This window comes from Mesocricetus auratus, unplaced genomic scaffold, assembly GCF_017639785.1.
Source record: "Mesocricetus auratus isolate SY011 unplaced genomic scaffold, BCM_Maur_2.0 Super-Scaffold_100010, whole genome shotgun sequence".
NCBI classification, from domain to species: domain Eukaryota; kingdom Metazoa; phylum Chordata; class Mammalia; order Rodentia; family Cricetidae; genus Mesocricetus; species Mesocricetus auratus.
Window position 1 is genome coordinate 52,952,072 of NW_024429194.1, and position 25,193 is coordinate 52,977,264.

At 36.5% G+C, this 25,193-nt stretch overlaps 1 protein-coding gene and 1 pseudogene across 1 annotated transcript in view; both read left to right on the forward strand.

Annotated features, from left to right (window-relative positions):
- Positions 1 to 25,193, forward strand: part of Pgap1 (post-GPI attachment to proteins inositol deacylase 1) — a 72,947-nt gene that overhangs the window by 16,266 nt on the left and 31,488 nt on the right. Inside the window, exons 6-19 of the mRNA XM_040753620.1 lie at positions 899 to 951; positions 2,001 to 2,067; positions 3,139 to 3,244; positions 3,931 to 3,986; positions 5,450 to 5,533; positions 9,836 to 9,882; positions 10,808 to 10,859; positions 14,444 to 14,521; positions 17,548 to 17,623; positions 20,639 to 20,712; positions 20,810 to 20,861; positions 21,615 to 21,681; positions 22,590 to 22,698; positions 24,063 to 24,101. Of these exons, the coding sequence (XP_040609554.1) occupies positions 899 to 951; positions 2,001 to 2,067; positions 3,139 to 3,244; positions 3,931 to 3,986; positions 5,450 to 5,533; positions 9,836 to 9,882; positions 10,808 to 10,859; positions 14,444 to 14,521; positions 17,548 to 17,623; positions 20,639 to 20,712; positions 20,810 to 20,861; positions 21,615 to 21,681; positions 22,590 to 22,698; positions 24,063 to 24,101 (960 nt within the window). The remainder of the gene's footprint in view (positions 1 to 898; positions 952 to 2,000; positions 2,068 to 3,138; positions 3,245 to 3,930; positions 3,987 to 5,449; positions 5,534 to 9,835; positions 9,883 to 10,807; positions 10,860 to 14,443; positions 14,522 to 17,547; positions 17,624 to 20,638; positions 20,713 to 20,809; positions 20,862 to 21,614; positions 21,682 to 22,589; positions 22,699 to 24,062; positions 24,102 to 25,193) is intronic.
- On the forward strand, positions 6,483 to 6,580 carry LOC121143046 (annotated as a pseudogene).

A 25,193-nucleotide genomic window follows, 5' to 3' on the forward strand; every position in this document is an offset into this window, starting at 1 on the left:
GAACAGGCCCAGTGTTGTAACCACAGCTAATGTTAGTTCATGCTTACAGTGGCTGTGTCCTGCCTAGAAGATGGCTTTTCACAGCTCTTCTCCAGGTAGTGGAACTCCTATGTTCTTTCTTCCCTTCTTCTGCAGTGTTCTCTGAGCCATAGAGAGAGGGAGTAGGTGGTGTTTGTGTTGCCTTTATCAATTCGAAGACAATAAAGCACTTTTATTTTCTTGATAATGGTAAATGTCACTAGTAGTTGAGCTATTATTCTACTCAGTGGCTAATAAAATCTTAGAACCATAGAGAACTCTGGTTGTCAGATTTTTTAGTAATTCATCAGCAGTAGTTCCTAACTATATAAAGTACCTATAAATTTATCAATAAAAGGGGTGGAGAGGAATAAAAGTTACAGAGCATGAAAATGACCAGTATATATTATGGGAATGTGTGGAAATGTCATAATCAAGCTCTTTTATATAGTTAATACATGCTAATAAATATTTCTCAGGCACACCTGCTTTAAAAAATCATATCTTAGAACTCACCAAGTAGTAGTTTAGTCAAAACTAAAATCCTGAAATGTCTATTGGAACTTCTACGTTTATGTAAAAGTAAAAGACCTTTAGGTAAGAAAGATCTCTTATTTAATAAGATTCCTTATAAAAGCAGTGTTAAGCTCAGCTTTTTAATCATGTTTTTAAAATGTTAGATGGTAAAACCTCAGCATAGGCTCTTTGGATATATTAATTATTAGGATCTCCTTTTATAAAAATGAATATTTTAATTTAAGAATTATACAATATGGTGAAATTAACATGTGTTTCTAAATAATAGTTTATGAGAAATCCAACAAATAGTAAATGCATTTGAGTTTAATTCTTTTTCTTTTTGTTTTCCTTTTCCTTCTAGAGCTCAGCAGTGCCTAAGACCTGGGTCTCAACAGACCACCTCTCCATCGTGTGGTAAGTTATAACCTCTGTTGGTGATTTTTCATTAATATAGTAATTGGCTTTCTAGCTTTCATAGAATGTGACCCAGAATTAAGTCCAAGAGTGAAAGATTAATAGGGGTTTAGAGTTCAATACTTGGCTCTTGATTGTTTGACCATGGTTTCATTGACAATTTGCAACATCATCTTTTGAAGCACAAGTTAGGTCATTTTGAAGGATGCCAGCATTAAATACTAAGTTTTAGGGTTTGCATCACTGGGTAGAGTCAGATGTGCCTCCAAGAGGACTTTCTGAGCTCCCAGCCAATCACAGCACACAGCTGTGGTTAATGCAGTGATGGCTGCTGCCTGGCAGCAGTGGAAACCAACTAGAAGTTAGGTCTATACCTACTATAAGTAGAAACACAAGAGACTACATATGGATCAAGAAAAGCAAAGACTCCAGTGTCTAGCTCCTTGTGCTTTCATATTCTCTTTTGTCCGTCTTCTGTCTGTACAAGCCATAGTGTCTTCAGGATCCACACAGTGCAGGCATGTAGGATGGTACAGACAGTATTTGTGCATATAGCTGGAAGTCACATGGGCAACAGAAGGGCCGTTCTACTGTCAGATATTCATAAATATTTCATTTGCTTTGCTTTTATAGGTTTCAACCTGGGTATATACACTTAATAAGAATGATTTGCTGAATATATTTTAGGGCACAGCATTAAAGGAATATAATATACTCTATTACCTAATAGAATTGTGCATATTTGACTCAAAATTGGATTGGTGGTTGGTGGCTTCTGGGGGAGAGAGAGTCACTTTTCTTTGGGGGTATGGTGACTGGTAGAGTCCCCATTCCCTAATGGATTATCCCACACTCATGCATGTGTGGGTGGGACTAATTGGATTTAGTAAGTTAAAAAGTGAATTAAATTTAGGAGAAGAACATGAAATTGGAATGGAACTATGATGTGGGGATTGTGGGGATGATTGTGGAGGAAGCAAGGGGTAGATATGGTCAAGGTATATATTTTTAAGAAAACTGTCTTTGTAACACTCCCTTTACTTTCTTAGGTGTAAACAATTGCAGTTGACTACAATCCGAGCATTCTTCGATCTTATTGATGCCGATACCAAACAAGTATGCATTTTAAGCTAAAGGTTTATTCTAGCAAAGTGAAAGTTTTTGTTAGCACTAATAGATTTAATTCATTTTAACATGGATACTAACAGAAACCTGTACCTTGTATCAAGCTGACTTAGTTCTGAAATGGAAGCACCTTTATTTCTTCTGGTGTAATACAGAGACCATTAGCTCAGGAAGCAGTAGAACTAAAGAGCGAAGGCATTCACCAATGCTTCCCTCGGTTCTTTCTCTGCACAGGCCAGAAGCTTGATACCCATCTCCTCCTGCTCTTAATTTTAATTTAATAGAAATGTTTACAACAGACTAATTAGTAATTTTTCTTAGTAACATACGAGAACGTCATAATCTATCTTATTATGTACTCTTGGGCAGTGTATTAAAGTTATCTTTAGCATATTGATAAGATCAAAATATATGCCACCTTCCTGTGAATCACACTAGAGAGTCAGTGCGTACTGCCATGGGTTGAGCCGTTTCTATGATGAGATCTTAATTCAACCATGATTTCCAAGTTGTTCAGTTAGCAGAGCACAGGGATCACCCACCATACCCTGCACAGAACATGGTGTCACTCTTTTGTCGCTTTCTTAACAACCAGTAGTTCATTTCAGCATGGTTAAGAACCTCGTGTTCTTCAGCGTCACTTTCTTCTGGGAGTTGGGGACAAGCTGGTGTGACTCATCTTCAACTGCCTTCCCCCAGCCATCTTGCAGTATTTTTCTGTTCCATGGGAATGGCTTTGAGAGTCATGGCTCTGCCTTCTTCCTCCTCCTGGAGAAAAATGTTAGTTTTTGAGGTAGTCTTTTTCATTATGACAGAGCATTATAGTCCCAGATCTTAATAGCTGTGTGACTTTAGATAAATGTATATTTTTCTGCACCTTAGTTTTTTTGTTTTACAAAAATGCAGATATATATTATCAGATTTTGTGAGCATTAGAGTTATATTGTTTTAGAGCAATGCCTGGCTCAGAGAGAGTAAATGTTGACTTTTTATTACTTGAAGTAATGCCTTATCAAATTATCATGTTGTAAATGATCTAGACTATATTAATGTTCTTTCTAGATAACCCAAAAACCTAAGAAGAAATTGTCTGTGTTGACTCACCATTTTTTAAGACACCCAGCTAAACAGTTTGAGGAAAACCCATCAATAATTTCTGATCTAACAGGTTTGTAATGGTAACCTTTAAAGCAGAACTTTTCATTATTGTGTTTGGTAAGTGTGTTGTTAGTGCACAGCTGTTAGTATTTGGTACTGGTGGAAACTGGGAAACTTCAAGTAACATAGTCCTATTATTTATTGGCCTCCCTATGGTGGTGCTAATGAGGTCTTGGTTTGAAAGTAGAAAAGCAAATTGCAAGATATGGATCAAGGTTTGTGCTGGAAATAACTGTATGAATACAAAGGTTTTAGAGTTGCATGACCCTGTTTTTCCTGATGGTCACCAAAAGTAAGACTGTATTATTTATAACATATTTGTTTCTCAGTGTCATTTGGTCTTCAACTTTCTTTTGCATGACTAGCCTATCATTTGCTGGATAAGTTTGCTCATAAGCATTTACTGTTTTATTTGTTTAAACATTTTGCTTGGGTAAAGTAATACTCACTTCCTTCTACTGAGAATTCCATTAAGTTAAAGACGCTGAGTAGGTTTATAATTCCTCACCTAATATGAACACTGGTTGATGTTAAGCACAAAGATTGTGTTTCTGGATTTTATCTTTTAAAGTAGCCAATGTTCAGAGAACCACTTGTTTGTTATTGTTAGTAAGTATTTATCAGAATTCAAAAAAGAAAGAAAATTTTAATATGGAAACAAAACAAGGCAAATAAATTAATTTCCTTCCCATTAAGGAACGTCAATGTGGGTTCCAGTGAAAGTGTCCAGATGGACCTATGTGGCTTATAATGTAAGTATTCTCCTTGTGTGTTTCTGTCCAAACTTACTCTCATAGTTACCTATAAAAGTTAAGAACTTTAAAAAACAAATCACAACATTTCTCATGATCTACTAAGAATACCTTAATAATAAATATCAAATCTGTGCAATTTCCCTATTTTATCATAAATTTGGACCCTTCTTCTTTGTTTTTCAATTTATTTTGTTAAGGGTCCAAATGATGCCATATATCATTGTTATTTGATATGTTTGGTATTCCTCTTCAGTATAGTTCCCACTCTTTTTATTTTCTTTGAAATTTATTGACAAAGTATCAGTCTCCTTTTGTGATGGAATTTCATATTGGTTTGATTTCACTGATTGCATTTCTATGATCATTCAGTATATTCCTTTGCAATGATTTATAATTAGACTTAAATGCTTGATAGATTCAATTTTTTTCTTAGAATCTTTTTTTTTTTGCCTTTCCTAGTTTCTTTTCTTGAAGTAGGAACAGTTGCTAGGGAATGTCTGAATTAGTTAATATATGAGGATAAGAAAATGATGATATTCTGTTTCTTTTCATTTATTGACTAGAATACTGCACAGAAAAATTTCCCTTTATCTACTAAATTTGTCAAACGTAAGACAAATCCCAAAGGACAGAATGATAAATGCTTGACTTTTGGATTTTACCTTGTATATAGTGGCTGTTAAGAGAGTGAGTTGGCTTGTTAGCATTCCTCATGGGTGACCATTGTTAACTCATGTATGTAAATATATTTGCATTCATTCAGTTCATCGATTCTAAAGCTGTTCTTTGCCTGACAAATTGAAGCCATTTCAAGTTTGGCTCTTTATCTTTTCAATACAGCTACTTAGTTGTAGTTTCTGCTAGTGTCCTCATTTACTGGTGTGACAAAATATTTCAGCTCAGTTTTTGCCTGTCCCCCTCCAGTGCTGAATTTGCTGTTTATTTAAGGGATCATTTTATTTAGGAAATGGTATCTGCAAACCATAACCTGGCTTATGGTTCTAGGTTGTAATTTATGGACCTTTCCAGTAGCCAGAGTGATTAGAAGTTCAAACATCACAGCCATGCATAGTGGTGCACCCCACACCTTTATCCCAGAACTTGGGAGGCAGAGACAGGAGGATTACTGAAATCTGAGGCCAACCTGATCCACATGGCAAATCCTGGACCACTCATTGGTATAAAATGAAACCCTGTCTCAAAAACCAAAACAAAACACCAAAAACAGTAAACAAAATGTAAATCATCACACACATGAATGCATTAACCCTGATGCTTCCAGGATGTCTACAGAGTTTTTAACCTTATCTTTTCCCTCCTTATCCTTTACCTTCCATTCCTAGCCAATTGGTTCTTAGTAACAGCAAGAATATATACTTTATTCTTGTTACCATGATTTTTTGAATGATGAACCTATTCACTCATTATAGTTAAATTGCTTTTTTTTTCCTCTTTTTTAGGAATCTGATAAGATTTACTTTACATTTCCTCTTGCAAATCATAGGAAAATCTACACTCATGCTTATTGTCAGAGCACCATGCTGGTAAGATGGTTGGCATGTCTCATTTAAGTTTGAAAAGCTGTTGTTCATCCTTTTAGTTTCAACTGACGGTCTAATAAGACCATCTGTAGCTATCATGGAGTTTAGTCAGGTGAAAACGTTCGTTTGGAACAGTGTTTTGATGGAGAATTATTAGGCATAGTTTATCTATAACTGATAATGTGCTGTTAACGTCTACATTCCAGTCTTCCATCCTGCTCTTCTACTTAGATTCACTGTATTCAGGATGAGGGATTGAATCCTAAACTTTTGTTAGATTTTTACCAGTAAGTATAGTTGAGCAAACTGTCTGAATGGAGTTTTAGGAAATAAATCCTGTTTTACTCTTTGATCATATACTAAAATGTAGGTGCTTTTTATACCAGATGTTCTTTAGGACAGTAGAGTGACTTTAATATAGGTTTACACTATCAAAGCAATGGTGTTTTCTTTTTAATGAAGACCATTTCCATCAGTCACTGGATTCAGAGACCCATGGCCAAACATGCTGTGCTCAGGAGTCCTACTGAGGAGAGGGAGGAAGGATTGTAGGAGCCAGGGGTTCGACATCAGAGGAAAACCTGGCTCATGGGAACTCACAAAGTCAGAACCAACAACCAGGGTGTCTGCATGGGACCAACTTAGGGCTACTGCATATATGTGACAGTTGTATAGCTTGGTCTATTTGTGGGACTCCCGGCAATGGGAGCTGGGCTGCTCCTGGTGCTTTGACTGGCTCTTGGGGGATTACCTTGCCCAGCCTGAATACAGGGGAGGTGCTTGGTCTTATGAAGCAGCTTGATAAGCTATGCTTTGCTGATGCCCATGGGAGGCCTGCCTCTTTCTGAGCCAATATGGAGGAGGGGTTGACTGAGGGGAGTGGAATGGCAGGAGGGAAGGGAGGCAAAGGTCAGGATATAAACTAATTAATTAATAGAAATAAATAAATACTGTTAAATTCACACACACTAGTTTGATCCCATATAGACTAGATTAGCATGACCCTTGTATAAGGATAATATACAAATTTGTGAAAATTTCATTTTTTTTTTTTTTTGCTTTTTCTAGAGAAGGTTTCTCTGTGTAATAGCCCTGGTTGTCCTGGAACTCATTCTGTAGACCAGGCTGGCCTTGAACTCACAGAGATCCACCTTCCTGTACCCCCAAGTGCATGTGTCATCACTGCCTCATGAACTTTCTTTTTAAAAAAAACTGTTGGGGTCTTTTTCCTCTGTTCTAAATTTTGGTTTTGGTATGTCTCAGGGTTTGTTTGTTTGTTTTAAGAATCACTATGTATTCCTGGCTGGCCTGGAACTCTCTGTAAGGACCAGGTTGGCCTTGAACTTGAAGGTTCACTTGTTATTCCTATTATGTGTTTGGGGCTGAGTCTTGCTGTGTAGTCCTGGCTGGCCTTTCAGCATCCTACCCAGGCTTTTGAGTAGCTGAGATTCCGTGTGTACAGAATTCAGAACTGGTGTATTATGTCGCTAGTAGATGTTACAATTGATACATCATACATAGTGCAGTTCTAAAGAAAAGGTTGTAGGCAGCCATTGTGAGCATGATTTGAAAGAATACTATATCCTAGTGGGATTGACAGCTTTTCATCTCTCTTAGATATCAGCATCTCTTGGCCTAAATCAGGATAGGCAGTTCATTCTGAGGGAATCATCTTCAGAATATCTTAACAACCCATTTTTTTTCCTTTTTTAAAAAATTTAAATTAGAAACAAGCTTGTTTTAAATGTCAATCCCAGTTTCCTCTCTCTCTTCTTCTCCACTGCCCCCCACTGACTCCCTTTCCCAACCCTTTCTGCTCCCCAGGGAGGGTGAGGCCTTCCATGGGGGATCTTCAAAGTCTGTCATATCATTTGGAGCAGGGCATAAACCCTCCCTCATGTGTCTAGGCTGAGAGAGTATCCCTCTATGTGGATTGGGCTCCCAAATTCCATTCGTGTACTAGGGATAAATACTGATCTACTACCAGAGTCCCCATAGATTAACCAGACCTTCAAACTGACATCCTTGTTCAGGGAGTCTGGAACAGTCCTATGCTGGTTTCCCAGCTATCAGTCTGGTGTCCATGAGCTTCCCCTTGGTCAACTGTTTCTGTGGATTTATTCAGCCTGGTCTTGACACCTTTGCTCATAACATACCCATTATTAGTATAATATAATTGTAATTATGTAATGCTAAATTCAAACTAGGAGGTGTTGTAGTTCCTTTCATTGTCACTGTGTTAAAGTACCTGAGAGAAGTGACTTAAGGGAAAGTTCATTTTTGCTTACGGTGTAGGTGGGTACCACCCATCATGGCAATCTAACAGACCTATAACCCCTAAAGAATAGAAGCAATCATCAAAAGTCTCCCAGCCAAAAAAACAAACAAACAAACAAAAAAACCCAGGCCCAAATGGCTTTAGCACAGAATTTTACCAGAAATTTAAAGAAGAGCTAATTCTAATACTCTTCAAAGTGTTCCACACAATAGAAGCAGGAGGTTCATTGCCAAACTCTTTTTATGAGGCTACAGTTACATTGGTATTCAAGCCACACAAAGACACAACTAAGAAAGAGAACTACAGACCACTATCTCTTATGAACATTGATGCAAAAATACTCAATAAAATATTAGCAAATCAAATCCAAGAACAAATCAGAATAATCATCCACCATGACCAAGTAGGCTTCATCCCAGGGATGCAAGGATGGTTCAACATACAAAAATCTATCAATGTAATTCACCATATAAACAAACTGCAAAAGAAAAACCACATGATCATCTCACTAGATGCAGAAAAAGCCTTTGACAAAATCCAACACCCCTTCATGATAAAGGTCCTTGAGAGATCAGGGATAATAGAAACATACCTGAATGTAATAAAAGCAATATACAGTAAACCAACAGCCAACATCAAACTAAATGGAGAGAAATTCAACACAATTCCTCTAAAATCAGGAACAAGACAAGGCTGTCCTCTCTCCATATCTCTTCAATATTGTACTTGAAGTTCTAGCTAGAGCAATAAGACAACAAAATGAGATCAAGGGGATACAAATTGGAAAGGAAGAAGTCAAACTTTCACTATTTGCAGATGATATCATAGTTTACATAGATAAAGACCTTCAGCAAAGTGGCAGGATACAAGACTAACTCAAAAAAAAAATCAGTAGCCCTACTATATATAGACAATAAATGGGCTGAGAAAGAAATCAGAGAAACATCACCCTTTACAGTAGCCACAAACAACTTAACCCATATTCTTAAAAAAAAAAAGTCATCTTTTATTTAAGCCTCATGAAATCAGAGACCAACTTGCCTGACTCATGGCCTTCTCTGAGACCTTATCTCTCTTGGCCTTAGAATGGTCTTTATAAACTTCGGTTTGATGAAAGAATTGACTTCATCGTTCTTTGTTCTAAGACAGCTTAGTTGTCTTGACAGTGCTCCACACCATCCTACACTCTAGTGGGATTTCAGTAACGTCTCATCTTGGGTATCACATTTACTCTTATAAAAGCTGGAGTGAAAATCTCAGGTGGAAGTGTTTCTTAAATAACCAAAGCTAAATGTAGGATGCTTTGTTTAAAAAAAAAAACAAAACAAAGAAAAGAAAAGAAAGGTAGGGATGGAGGGAGGAAAAGAAAGAAGACAGAAAGAAAGAGCAAGAAAGAAAGAAAGGAAGGAAGGAAGGAAGAAAGAAAGAAAGAAAAGCAGTTCATTCTGCAGCATCTAACCCTGTGGCTACCTTCAGTGTTCAGCCCTTGCAGTTGGGTTTCAGACTAAGCACATCCCTGGTAATATAGGAGTTACATCCTGGTAGTCAAATGAATATGCAGATACCAAAGTAAAAAGCTAAGTTTTAAATTTTAAGGTATTATATTTTTAATTTCCTGGCTGTGGGTGTTTGTTTCTAGAAAAGAAAGTTCATGCTTACTTTTGTTGGGCTGTAGGCTATTAAATGTAACTAAAGCATGGACATTGTGAGACTGGAAGTTTGAGGGCAACAGTTAGAAATACTTAGATCGTGGGCTGTACAAGTGCTCTGAGGTCAGTCTCATGGCATGGGTCAGCTGCTCATCTAATGCGACCAAGTCAGTGGTCGGCTCTTGGCCTATCCTTGCCCTGTGTGTCCTTTAAGAAAATATTGGATGTTTATTAGTTACAAACTGCTACTTTGTTTCCCTTGATCCTAACCATCGATGTTTCTATGTATATCTATTGATGTTATCATATATAAGAGGAAAATATTGGAATATTGGAGATGTTTGTTTTATTTCATTGTTTTCTGTTATTAACCAACAGGATACAAATAGTTGGATTTTTGGCTGCATAAACAGCACATCCATGTGGTAAGTCTTTGAACCTACTTGTTCATTCTTCTTAACAAACAATGATCAGAAGTTAAAATTTCAGAATGCCCCCCACACACGCACACACGATATGCATGCATGCGCACTTGCAAACATACACAATAGTTTCTTTTTTTTTTATTTGGTTTTTGAGATTAGGTCCCATTCTGTAGTTCAGAATTTATTGTGTAGCTCCTTGCCTGGAACTCACTGTTATTCTCCTGTATCAGCTTCCCCAGTGCTGACATTACAGACATGAACCACAACAAATGGCCAGAAGAGCTTTAATTGCTCATCATATGTTTATTTTGCTATCGTATCAAATTGTAATTTTATATTTTAAAGTTTGATTATTGTGTGTGTGTTGTCCATGTGCATATGTGTGCATGCATGTGTGTGTTTGTGCTCTGTGTGTGTACACGTGTGTATGTAGTATGTGTGCATGCATGTATGTATGTGCTGTGCTTGTGTATATATGTGTGCGTATGTGTAGGGGTGTGTGTGTGCATGTGTGCACGAGTACACATGTCATGGCATATGTGTGAGGTTTAGAGGACAGCTGTTGGGAGCTGGTTCTCCTGCGTTCTGGGTTCAGGCTGTCAAGCTTGCACTGCAGTGCTTTTCCCACTGACTCATCTCACTGGCCCTGATTTTTTTTTAATGAAAATAAAAGAAGATTTATATACTAGCAAATTTAAAAAACTTTTTGAACATTTAACTGATTGTTAGGAAAAACCAATGGTTTTGTTGTTGTTTTGCTTAGGGAGCTTTCTGGATTTGTATATAGACTACATACTCATCGCAACTATGCAGTCTCTCATCTGCAGGGCTGTAGATGTTTTTTCCTCCTTACTCTGAAGTTTCTTTGTAAATTATAATAGTTGAGCATTTGTCCTCTAATTATCCCTTCATATTTATTTCAAAGCCGGCAAGGGGTTGATTTATCATGGAAATCTGAACTGCTGCCAACAATTAAGGTAAATGATAGCTTTAGGATTTTACATTTAGGTTAAAAAAATTCAACTGGTAGATGTTTTAGAATGTGCTCTTTTAAAAAAGTCTTAGGAGTCTTCTCTTTGGAAGTCTTTTCTTTGGAAATGTATTTGACGAAGAGTAGCAAGCAGCTGTGTGTTCAGAGATTAAAAACTGTAAATTGACAACTTGCTGAATGTGTTGCAGCATCATTTACTAAAAGAGCCAGAAGGACGTTTAGCATTCTTTTGTTTTTTGACAATATGCATTAATGGTTTGTTCTTAACTATAAACTGGTTAATGTATTCTATTGAGAATTCATTTTGGGAGGAAGAACCTTGCAGTGGGAAGTGAGTATCTCAAGGAGACACTGAGAAATTTTCTAGATTACATCGCATTGTAGTTAAGCAATTGGGTAACTCTTGTACCTAGTTCCCCACGGTGGTCACAGCATGGATTTACTTAATAATTGTTAGTGATTTCCTTAACTGACTCTGGTAAGTTAGCAAGTCTTCAAAAAACGACTAATTTGTATATTTTCAAAATCTGTTGTGGAGAATGCAAAATAAGTCTGTAATTTGATAAAAATATCTGTTCTAATTTCCAAACTGTGTTTATTATAATTTACAGTCTCATCTGGACTTGGTAGTTTCAGTTTTCAAGTAAACCCATACCTTAAAATAAAACATAGTTTTCTAATGAACTCAGACTTGAAATGGAAGGCATCTAGCTGGTCCCAGCACGCTCCCACTGGTATCAATTGAGTTATTTTTTTCTCAAGGATACTAATTTCTTTATTGAGGGAGCAGTACTGGAGGCTGTCCTCCAGTCATGTCCTATCCATCACTGAGTCACATCATCAGCTGTTAGCTTTTTGTTTTTGAGGTGGGGAGGAGTCTCACTAAGAATACATGCTGCCCTTGAATTCCTTTATAGCCCAAGTAGGATTACGATACACCTCAGCCACCTGAATGGCTGGAGCGTTCATTTGTATTAACACTTAACTCTGCGTTAATTGTGCTGTCAGGAAGCAACTTTAAAAAAAGAATGATGTCAGAGGAATAGTCACCTAAACTTTTGTTGTGGGTTTTGTTTGTTTGTTTTTTGCTTTGTTTATTCTTTGTGTGTATTCATTTTGGAACAAATACTATTTGTATTTGTAAAACAAATACGTAAAGAAGCCATTTTACTCAATAGCATCTTTTAAAAAAACACAAAAATATCCCTGGGTTTTTCCTAATCTTCAGGCAAAAGCAAAACAAACAGAAGCAGTTAGGATTGATGTAGAATTGTATTTCATTCTCTTGAGATACAATAAGTATTCCCTTAAATTTCCAACTTGGAAATTCTATCTATTCTGTAATTTCAGAAGAAATGGATGACTAAAGACCTTCTAAAACATAGTCTGCCTCTGTATTTTAAATGCATTTTTCACCTGGGCGTAGTGTACTCCTGTAACCCAGTGTCCAGGAAGCAGAGGCAAGGAGGATAACCGAGCCTTAGAGACAGCTGGGCCTCTGTATCAAGAGAATGTTTCCCCTAAATTTTATTTAAATTTCATAAGTAAATACTGTTTTTAATAAATCTACAAAGACTTAAAAATGTGTTTACCAAGTGGTAGGTTCACGTTTATTCTTAACTTAGGAATTAAGTGTCTGGGTAGCCAGAAGACAAGCTTAGGTCCTAGATGTCTGCGTTTTAATAGTGATTTCTGGAAGAGAAGACTACAGTGGTCTTCAGTCTTAGGTCTCTTAGTTTTAAGATAATATTAAACACAAACTTGCCCATTACAGTGACAATTTTTATATAATGTGTTAGTGACTTTTAAATAGCACAGTTTTGTTCTAAACCATAAAAATGTGGTGGCTCATGCTAAATGTATTGCACAATTAAGTTCAAGGCGAGCCTAGTTTATTAATAGAAACTTTTTAAAAGTTAATAATGAATAAATAACTAGGATAGGCCATCATGAAGGCAAGGATACTTATTTAAGGGAATAAACGTTTGTTGAGACTTAACAAGATCTTAAGTATTCCTCTAAGTTTTTTCCCTGAATAAAAATGTTCTGCAAGGTCTCAGGCCGATGCTGTTTGCTTAGTTACTCCCACATGACCAGCGTTGCAGTCTTAGGGATCACTGTCAGATGTGACTTTCATTTCCATAATTAGGAGAACATAATGTATTCAAACCAGGCAGGAACTTCAAAGTAGCCCTTTCTGTACATCATAGGTGTACAAATAAAGAAAGGTGATGGAATGATTAAGTGAAAAAAACTTTGTAGGTGTTATGCATATTAATGTCATTTGAACAAAGGTGTCATGAAAATCATCACCTGTGCTGACTGTGCTTTAATAAATGGGTGGAGTGCTCCAGTACAGCGCTACAAATTCTAAACTGTCAGTACTGAGAATCCGTGCTTAGCAACTCTTAGAGCTGATTGCTACACAGAACAACTCAGTTCTTCCTAATTGACTTTTCCATGCTCTCTACCCAGCTGCCTATAGCTGTAATTTATGCAGCACTTTTAGCACTGCTTAGTTTCTATTAAGACATTGGAGTTTGTTGCTTAGTTGGGCTTCTGGTCAGACTGTTAGATCTTTCTCAGTTTTTTAGCTTCTGCACCGATGTCCTATTTGCCCACATTGGTGTTTCTGAGAGAGAGTGAAGAAAACAAATGTCTTTAGAAACGTCTTTTTTGTTTTGTTTTGTTTTGTTTTGTTTGTTTTTCGAGACAGGGTTTCTCTGCAGCTTTGGAGGCTGTCCTGGAACTAGCTCTTATAGACCAGGCTGGTCTCGAACTAGAAACTTCTTAATGTACACATATTATATTCATTCCAGTTCTACATTTACTTCCAGAAATAAAACTGTGCTGAAAACTGTGCTTGGAATCTTGGCAGTTATTAAAAAGGCTAGTGTCTCCAACCTGTCCATTCCTTAAATATGGACTATAAAATCTGGTCTTAATTTTTATGTAGTAGAACAAATTATAGTTGTTCATTTGGAGAAATGCATCATTAGCTATGTGTCTTTGTCATGTACTAAATACATTTTATTGGATGGTGTTTATATACTAGCCAGTGACTCTTTGCTACTTTAGCTAAGACAGAATCTTTGGGGATTAAGTGGTAGCTTTTCCATCACATTTAGCAACTTCTGAATGTTCTTTGTCATTTGCTACCATAACTGTAGAAATACTACTATAATTCTGTCTGTAATAGATAGCCAAATTATAAAAATAAACACACCACATTTGGAAATAATTATATAGAATCATTAATGTTAAACATCATTTGTCTTATCTGGAGATATTTTAGGTGATTTATATTTAACAGTAGCTACTATAAATTTGTCTTTTTGCAGGATTACTAACCTGGCAGTGTAAATGTGGATATAAATTTGATTTTTGTGTGTTTTTGTTGGGGTGTGGTGATATGCTGAAAGTTAAACTCAGGGCCTCATTCATATTAAGTGAGTGATTTAAGAGATGATTTTTAAAATAACTCATTGAGAAATATGTTTTTATTTTTTTTGACATGTGTTCATCTCTACCTTAGAAATAAAGTGACTGTGTCTTCACCTTTACTTTCAGTCTCTGACATTAAGGCTTCAGGACTATCCATCCTTGTCACATATTGTGGTCTATGTACCATCTGTCCATGGAAGTAAGGTAACATATCTTAAGGTTTTTTATTGGAAAGCATGGGGGATACACATGTGTAACTTTTTTTTTAATGATTTCTGAATAGGTACAGGCTTATCTAAAATGGTGGCCAGTGGTGATCTACCTGATGTTAAGTCATTAGAATGTCCACTCACCTTGAACTAAGTAAAATAAATACAGGTCTTTTTTGTGCCTAACTGGTTCCAGTTTGTCAGTCTTTTGAAGCTATTTCTTGCTAGGTACCATTTTATGTACATGGCATTGGGAGTTAATAGGAAATATAGAAAGGACCCTCTATCATTGGTCATCCTGTTGTGTAAGGAGGAAAAAGAGTAACATCAGATAATGAGAAAACACAGGTTTTTAAAAATACATAGAATGCAAGTCAGAGTACAGTAAGTCCATGGAAAGTGCAAACCACAGTAATATCACTGAGTAATTCAGAATGTCTTTATCATGAGGTGATGATGAATGGAGTAATGGTGAATGAGGTGACAATGAATGACCTTAAGGTAGATTTAAGGACCTCTATGGGAAACAATAATATTCTAGATCAGTTCTGTCAAATCCCAAGTTACTACCATGTGTGGCTATTTAAATTTAAATCAACTAAAATAAAATTAAAAATCCAAATTTCAGTCTCTTTGTACTACACACATTCCAGAAACCCACTAATAAATGGCTATAAAAATCTGTCATCAACAGTTCTTTAAAACAAAATCAAAACAAAACAAAAAATAGTGAGTGTGAGAAAGCATGGTGTGGAGATTAGTGAATAAGTAAATAACTTTGAAAGGCTGTCCACCAGGGATAGAGTACTAGTGTGCAGAGGTGCAGGAAACCCGTCCTTGGCAGTGTTGTGGAACCCTCCATTGAAGCCGTGAACGGAGGCATAGCACCACTTCAGGGCTTGAGGGGTTCGTAGTGAGTGAGGTGGGCATGGGAATGAAAGTGTAGAGGGGAGAAGCCCCTGCTCCCCTTTCTCCTTTAGACCAGCAGATCCACCCTTCAAGGTCCAGCTCAACGCGGCTCCTTTCCTTTCCCACACTGCTCCCGCCATTCATGTGACACTTTCTGATGACTCTTTGAGGGATATTCATATTACTGTATGTTTTAAATTACTTGCAAATATCTTTATTGTCATCAGCATACTTTAAGCCCTGCGAATAACAACCAGATACATTTCCTCCCACTTTGTACCTCCAATCTGCAGTGATGACCACATCGAACAAACAAAAATGTAAAACAATTAGTAAAATTTAGAAGAAATTAGGAAAGGAAAAGGGGTGTAGCTGTGAATCATCTTGAAGACTGGTTTCACGGTCCCTGTATGGATAATTGTTTTGTTTTACTTAGCTTAAGGGAGGGGTAATTCATCATCTTAGATTCTAAAAGCTCTCTTTAAGGGTTTTTCTGTTAGGTAAGTTGGTTTTGAATGAATCTGACTTTTTTTTTTTGCTTTTACGAGACAGGGTTTCTCTGTATTGTTTTGGAGGCTGTCGGTCCAGCCTGGCCTCGAACTCACAGAGATCCGCCTGCCTCTGCCTCCCAAGTGCTGGGATTAAAGGCTTGCGCCACCACCGCCCGGCGAATCTGACATCTTAAAAGCCTTAAAGGTTATACCAAGCAGTCAGTGAGCCTTTCCATAAATAGATAGTGCGGCAGACTAATACATACACATAGTACATCTTAGTACTCTTTGGAAAGTAGCACTGTTTGCTGTGCTGTTGCTTGCTTTCTCCACTGGAGTGATCATTTAGATCTTTGACTTTTGAACATCTGTGCACAGCCCAGCATCAGAAATCTGCGTATAAAAAGCGCAGTCAACAGATAGCTTTATGATTTGGGAACTACAGTGTGGAAATGGCTGCATTTCCCCCATGATCAAAAACAAACAACAAGCCCAGAAACTGACCAGCTTTGGAAATGTTAGAGAGAGACCTTTGGGTTCTGCTTTCTGAGTTAAGGATTTGTTTCACTATGCAAAGCTAAGAGCACAGCCAAATTTTGAAATTAAAAAAAATATTATTTTAATACCTTTAGATAAAATGATTGAAATTACTTTTAAAAACTGCTTCACTATCTCATGAGTCACCCAAAACACTTTGTTAAAATATGAATAATCCTGGTCAATAAATTATGTCTAGTCTTTGAGTAGCTGCTTTCTGTAGTGAAAGGAATTCTTCTTTGGCTTGTGAGAGGGAATGAAGGTAATACTCAGCACAGTGGTTTTTCTTTCTGTGCACCACACACGCAGACAAGTCTAGTAGAAGTCTCCTTCGCCTGTTTTCCAATTAAAAATAATTGGCAGTCCATCTGTGGACAAAGGAATAACATAGCTGAGATATCTAAGGTACAGTTGTCACAAAAGCCTAGGATGGACGCTGGTGGCGTTCCAGAAGCTGTCCCTTCTGCACATAGCCAAAACAGAGCTTCCTACACATGTCTAGAAATATTATTAAAAAAAGAAATGCTGTCAAAGTATAAATTGTAGTGGCTAGGTTTCCTTTTGTGAAAAATATACTTTTTCCTAAGTGAGAACATCTATTATCCATTTTCTGTAATAACTGACTGATCTTTAATGTTCTCATATAAACAGCATTAGCTATAGATGAGTGACTGACTACAAATGCCTTTTATAGCCTGATTAAACTATAGATATTTAAAAACTACCAGATTTAATAAAAAAACTCATAAGTAACAAAATTACATTTCCCTTTTGACTAGGAAAGTACTCAGAGACATATAAAACCTTAATTAATCTTAAATTATCTTTGCATGTCAATGCTTTGATCTATCCTTCCTCTGAAACACCTGATGTTGTAATATAGCCTCACAATTAATTTGTTACAAAAATGGTCTTGATTAAGAAACTGCTTACATAGTCTTCTCAGTGTAGCATCTGCTTAAGGAATTCTTGCCAGAGCTACAGTATAATCAGTGGTGCTTTCTCCAAAGCTACGGTTTATTTTCCACACAAACATCACTAAGGTGAATTCTGTGTTTTCTAATAAATCAATGTCATATCTCAGTTTGTCGTAGACTGTGAATTCTTTAAAAAAGAAACAAGATCCATACCGCTTCCTGTGACTCATCTTTTTTCCTTTGGTAAGTATTTTGTTTTTGAAGCTTAAGCATAGCTTTCAGCAGTGCAACTTACCTTGCCAGTCATAGAATATTAAATATTAGTATGTGTCAAGTATAGTTCTTAGGAAACGGTGTGGTCGGGTTCAGTGGGCCAGCCGTCAGCTCCTGAGAAGTGAACTTAGAAGGGGTGTTTCTTAGTTACTTTTCTATTGCTGTGATAAGACCATGACCAGGGCAACTTATAAAACAAAGACTATAGCTAGAGGACATAGTGGGAAAGCAAAGGCATGGAGGGCGGAGCAGCTGAGAGCTCACACCCTGACCCCGAAGAAGGAGGCAGAGAGACACTAGGAACCACAGCAGGCTTCTGAGCCCTCAAAGCCTGCCCACCTGACATACTTCTCCAACAAGACCATGCCTCCTAACCCTTCCCCTCTTCTCCCACACATGAGCTCTGGGGCCTTTCTCATTCCAAATCTCCTCTGTGTTTTCCCATAATTACATAAACTTGCGGTGACCACATGCTTCTATATATGTAGAGCACTGTGTGCAATTTTTACTAATACTGGCACATTTTATAATTTTTTTCACAGAACAAGCTTTGATTTTTATTAAACAAGTCTCATTTATTTCTCTTTCTGATTTCCGTACTTGTGCCTTCTGCACTGTCATAATGGTTTTTCTTCTCATCAATAGAAATCACATGGTTCTGTCATGGGCACACAGTCTATCTAAATTGTTGTCTGACTTATTATGAATGTTTCATGACTATATGTTATTAGTTTTTTTATGTGTATGGGTGTTTTGCCTGCCCGTGTGTGTGTGTGTGTGTGTGTGTGTGTGTGTGTGTATTATGTATGTATGTATGTATGTATGTATGTATATATACATTATGTGTGTGCAGTACCTGTAGAAGCCTGAAGAGGGCATCAGAGCCCCTGGAACTGGACTTAGAGATGGTTGTGTGCCACTGTGCCATTGCTGGGAATTGGTTGGATGGGTCTTTTGGAAAGCAGGCAATACTGTTAACCATTGAGCCATCTCTCCATGCCCCAAATAAATGTTCTTATAAGATTTATTTTGAAAGAATTTTACACCTACAGTTGCTACAAAAGAGTACAGACTTCCTTTATATCCTTTACCGATCTTTCCCTGATGATGACCTCTTACAAAAATATAATATTTTATTTTCTTGTGTTTTTGTTTGTTGGTTGGTTGGTTTGCTTGTTTTTACAGTGGCTTGCTATGTTGATCAGGCAAACTTGTGACTCTCCTGCTTCAGCCTCCTGAGGGCTAGGGTTTTAGAAGCTTCTCTAACGCATTTGCTAACACAATCTTTTTTTTTCTTATTTTAATTATCCGTGTGTGTATGTATCTGTATCTAGGCTGCGCACCTGAGTGTAGATGCCTGCTGAGGCTAAAGGTGTTGGATTCCCCTGGAGGTGGAATTAGCTGTGATGTGGAATCAAACTCTGCAAGAGCTGTGTGTGCTCTTGAACACTGAGCGATCTTCAGCTCCACAGTGGAGTTTTAACTCTTAATTAGTATTGGTACAATATCTAATAACCTGAACAAGCCTCATTTATTGCCAGTTTTGCTTCTGTTCCTCGTCTAGGGACCTCCATTGGGTTTGGTTGTGTTTCCTGTAACTCATGTCAGTACCCCAGGCTTCCTGTGGCCTCTATCACTTTGAAACATTTCAAGGGGACTCAGTAACTTGTATAATACCCTTCATTTGAATTTGTTTAATATTGTGACATTTTCAGGTTGAGCTTATGTATTTTTGCCAAGAACACCACAGAACTCATGTGCCTTCCTCATGTGTCAGGATGTGCGATGTTAATAAATCTAATTACTGGGTGTTAACTTTGACATTTAGTTAATTAAAGTGTACGGTACCTGGCAGATTTCTCTACTATGCAGTTACTGCTTTTCCTTGACCATTAATAAATATCTTGGAGGAAAATTTGAAAAATATGCAACTCATTACTTTTAGCATGCAATGGGTCACTTATTCTTTAGCAATTAATTAATACTGCATTCTTCATTTATTGAAATCCTATCTGACAGAGGCCAGAGCTGATCCTGGCAACCTCTGAAACTGAGATCTCACATGAGCATTCAATGTACATTTGCTTTGCTTTTGATTGTAAGCCCAATTTAAAAGAAATGATTGAAGCTAAAAAAAGAAAGGAAGAAAGAAAGAGAGAAAGAAAGAAAAAGAAATCCTGTCTGAGATAGAGTTGCCTCATCTGTCTTATTTATTCATATTTTTAAAGACAATATATATATTGGGTAGAGGCCTGCCTCGGTGGAGTGGTTCTTTAGTGTGCATATTTTATTCATGGCATTATAACATAATATTAGTGTTAGACATGCTCTTGCTTAAATCATTCCAGCTTCGGCTTTTAGGAGCTCTTTTAGCTTGGTTACTGTACCTTTCACTAAGCTAAATCTTTCATACATGTAACCACACATGTGCACACACATGTATATGTATCCCTTTCATGAAAATAAATCAGTGTTGCTTGTGATAGAAAACTTCCTTTCATGTTTTTTTCTCCTTCCTCCATCTGGCTCCCTGTTTTGGGGTACAAAAAGCCCAGGAAAATGCAGAAGTAACAACCCTGAATTACCTGTGTCAGTTAAATAGCATGCTTTAAAAAACAAATCTTCTAAAATTAGAAATAAGCATTTGACTTTTAAAAATACCTTCAGCATCAGGAAGTATTATAAGTACTGTTTTATTCAGAATTTTCTGCACAAGAATTTGATATAGTTGCTTCCTATATATCAGCAGTGGAAAACCTGTTCATTTATGTTTTAGACAGTCTGCCTTGTAGCCCAGATGACTTCAGTTCAGCATGCAGCCTCAGCTGGCCTTCAGCTCACCACCCCCACTCATACATGACCACCACTGACGAACTTTCTCCCAGTTTCAAAGTTTTGTTGTTAATTTTAAATGTTATTTAAGAAATCAGCCCAGTTTTGAAAATTCTCTGGTTTCTAAATAATGCAGTACTTTTAATTCAACAGGATTGTCTTCAAGGAAGGCAGTATTAAATGCAAACGGCCTGTACTACAATATAGAACTTCTGAACTTTGGACAGGTAATTTCTATGAATAGAAAAGGGAGAATTTCATCTTCTTTTGCTATTTCATTAAACAAATAAACTTTGGGTTTTTGTCTTTGTCAAACTTTATCAGATATACCAAGGTTTTAAAGTCAACGTGGTAAGCAAGTGCTCTGCAAGCAAAGGTAAGTTATAACATCGCATTTGAAGAGCAAGCAAGTTGCTGTGATGTTTCTAGAAGCTTATTTCATCTCTTTTCTTTCATATATTTTATATAAATACATGGCATTGGAAAATATTTCTGTTTTCAAGGGATTTAGCAAAGACTCTTTCTTAATAGTAAACCATATTTATGGGTTTAAAAGTACTATATTTTGCCTGGCGGTGGTGACACACATCTTTAATCCCAGCACTCCGGAGGCAGAGGCAGGTTGGATCTCAGTGAGTTCGAGACCAGCCTGGTCTACAAGAGCAAGTTCTAGGACAGCCTCTAAAACCACAAAGAAACCCTGTGTTGAAACCGCCCCCCAAAAAAAGTACTATGTATTTTGGGATGGGTGAGATGGTTCTGTAGATAAAGACCTGATTTCATTTCCTAGAACTCATGTAAAGGTGGAGGAAATGAATGACGCTATGAAATCTCTCTGACCTCCACACAACCATGTGTGCATTATACACAAGCATAATAGAAATCTTAAAGTTTTAAAAAGTTAGAGTCCTGTAGATCTTTATGTCTTCTTACAGTAGCAATTCAGGTTTACCTCTTTAATTTTGTTTTAGATTTTTAGTACTACTCATATACCTTAATATCTTTTATGAGCCTGATGTTCAATAATCCTTTTCGTAAAATGGGCAGTTTGTATGTAATAGTAGTTTTATAGTTTGTGCACAAGTTAAGATAACACACAGTAATGCTTCTCCCCTTTGTTTCCTAACAGAAGAAATAACTAGTATCTACAAACTTCATATTCCCTGGTCTTATGAAGATTCTTTAACCATTGCACAGTAAGTATATGAAAGAATTTACTTTCAACATGGTGTTTTAAAGTAGAGTCTGTACTTAATTTGTCATATGCATTATTAAAGTTTCTTTTAGTACAATCACTGTATGTGCCTTTTAATGTCATGCCCATTACTTAAGATGCATGTGCAACATCTATTTAAAAAAATCAAGCACTTAAGTCTTGCTTGAAAATGAATTTTTTTTTTGGTTTTTTGAGACAGGGTTTCTCTGTAGCTTTGGAGGCTGTCCTGGAACTCACTTTGTAGACCAGGCTGGCCTCGAACTCACAAAGATCCGCCTGCCTCTGTCTCCCGAGTGCTGGGATTAAAGGCGTGCACCACCAACGCCCCACAAAAAATGAAATCTTATTAAAATTAATTTTTATTTAAATTAGAAACAGTCTTATTTTACATACCAATCCTGGTTCCCTCTGTCTCCCGTCCTCCCATTCCCCCCACCAAACCCCTGTCCCACCCCATATTCACTCCCCAAGGAGGGTGAGGCCTCCCACGGGGGATTTCAAAGTCTGTCACATCATTTGGGGGAGGATCTAGACCCTCCCCTGTGTATCTAGGCTGAGAGAGTACCCTCCGCGGGGAGTGGGCTCCCAAAATCCATTTGTGCGCTGGAGATAAATACTGGTTCCACTGCCAGAGGCCCCATAGACTGCTCAGGCCCCCTTACTGACACCTACATTGAGGGGGCCTGGTTTAGTCTTATGCTGGTTGAAAAAAAAAAAAAAAGGAAGAAAGAAAGAAACTGCCGTGAATGAAAGTGTCTACTCGTGATACTGCTTCTGTCATTTATCGTCCTCTGCATTAGTTCATTATGTTGTGCTGAGAATTATGTTAGCCAGAACTGTTTACCAGAATCTTATGTTTAAGGATTGATATTTCAATAATCTCTTCAGGGTTCCATCTTCTACAGAAATTTCTCTGAAACTTCATGTTGCTCAGCCAGAAAATGACACCAATGTGGCATTGTTAAAAATGTACACATCGTCAGACTGTCAGTATGAGGTAAGACATATATTTGCACCATTAAGTATGGTTTAATTATAGACAAGTAGAGGTCTTTTTTCTGTTAGCTGCAGATACATCACAATGTGGAAGCCCATACATATGAGATATTAAGCTTAAATGTTTTCCACTCTGCTTGTTTACCATATTTTAGTATTTCTATAAACAGACAGAGCATGTGAGCGTTATATAAGAGAAGAGGAAACTTATTATTCTAAATAATTAGAATATTATTATTCTAAATTTTAAATTTATTCAATGGTTATTCTAAACTTTGAAGCCCAGAATCAAGACTCTTTCATAAATTGAAAAGCTTTGTTTAATAAGCTGCCATGCTTTCCTATAGTAATAGACAAGTATTGGTTTGTACCAGTACTGGTTAGTGTAAGGATCTCACCTTTTACTACTTTTCAAGATCTGTTTGCTTTTCTGTGGTGACGTTACTACTCTGGCTTATGTGAATTATCTTAATCCTGGTTGGCCTCCATAAGTGTTTGGACTTTCTAATAGGAATCACTTCATTAGGGTAAAACGAGATAGCAGACTGCTGCCATCTGGTCTTATGACCAAGTTTCAGGTGTACCTATATAATGAATTAATTTGTATCTCAGGGAATCCATGGATGGATGATATTTTGTAGTCTATTTCTAACAGTGAGGGATATTGCAGGTCTACTGTGTTTCTCAGTTTGCAACTTTGTGTTTCTAATATTAAAATGATAAGGGTTGTATTGTCTTGGGAGACAGAGGCAGGTGGATTTATGTGAGTTTGAGGCCAGCCTGGCTGACATAGTGAGTTCCAGGCCAACCAGGGCTACAAGGTAAGAACCTGTCTCAAAAAAAATATTCTATCGGTTTGACTTCAAATACTATATTCTTGCTAAATGTCCATGTTTTTTTGAAAATCAATATTGGTTTTTTTCAAGGAGTCTATATTTTGTCAAGGCACAGCCATGTTGTATATAACTGTTATAACTTCCTTACTAAAGGGTTCCTTTTCATAGATTTCTTAGTGTCTATTATATATTAAGGATGAGTTTCTTTCATAAATATTATTTTGATTTATATTATTTTAGCAACATGATCTCTTCATAACATTTTGTGGTTAATTAAATATTCTAGTTAGTAAAGCTTCGCCACACACATACCATAGCATTCATCCGACTGTTGAAGATGAAGTATACTAAAGTATATACAGAATAGTAAACGGTACTATATATAGACAGTTATATGATGGTTTAGGATGTTCTTGTTTAATTGTTCAAAAATTACCATACTGAAAAGATATGCAGAAGTACTCAATTTAATAAAACATGAAATGAGTTTAGCAAAAGTAATCTTTTTTAAATAATTATTTTATGCTAGGTGACAATTAAGACTTCCTTTCCACAAATACTTGGACAGGTAAGAGAAATTTAATGCAAGTTGGTTGATTATTTATTGCCTTGTGATTCCGAAGAAATTTCGAATTTTCTCAGTAAACCATTAATTTTTTTAGTATGACCATAGATACTAGTTGTTATTAATAGAACTTGTAGAGTTGTACAATATTAAGACAGGAATTAATATAAATTAATATATCAAAATTGTTATTGCTGCTTTGAGTTTTTGAACTTTGTATTTTGTGTCTCACACATACTACTTTCTTGAATCATAAGATAATATGTTAATATTGATACTTTTGTAGTTGGTCATGATTGTAATTGAATTCTTAAAATTGAGTTACAAACATTTTTGTATGCATTATCTCATTTGAACCCTACAACAACCTGTTGAGAATTAGATTTTAATTATTATAAAGTTTGTAAATATAATAACATTCAGTTAACGTATGAATATTTCTTATAAATCATGAAGAAACAATTAAATTCTAGTTTGAATTATAAAATAACATCATAAATACTTAAACATTTATAGAGTTAAGGAACCAATTAAAAATTATTTCCTGTAATACAAAATAATTCCTGCTTTTACGTTTTCAAAGTATGCAAAAGACTTGTCACTTAAATAGCTTGACTGAGATAAACATGAGGGTCTGGGGAAACAGAGCTCTTATCCATGTCCCCATGGCCCATATTTCAGATTAGTGATGAGAAAATTCAAGTTACCTTAGTATGCAATAATCAAAGACAATTATAGCAAAAGAGGACAAAGTAATATTTATGTTTAGATATTTTTCTAAAAAGTAAGATTGTATTAGTGTCTCAAGATCAAAGGTCTGTACTTTTTAGAATGTCAAATAAAGAAACTTGTGTTAATTAAGTCCAAAATTACAAAATGGAAAAGCACATGGTTTCCTTCATCCTTGACTTGTAGATCTAGGAGAATGAACTCCTGTGTAATGTATCTGACTAATTTGATATATGTATATTTTTGGATTTATTCCTTAAATTAGCACACAAAGTATTGTGACATTTTCAAACTGTTTTAGTAAATTCTTCTCTCCACTCAACTCCCATTGCCCTCCCTTAACTCTCCCCCTATCTCCTTTCCATT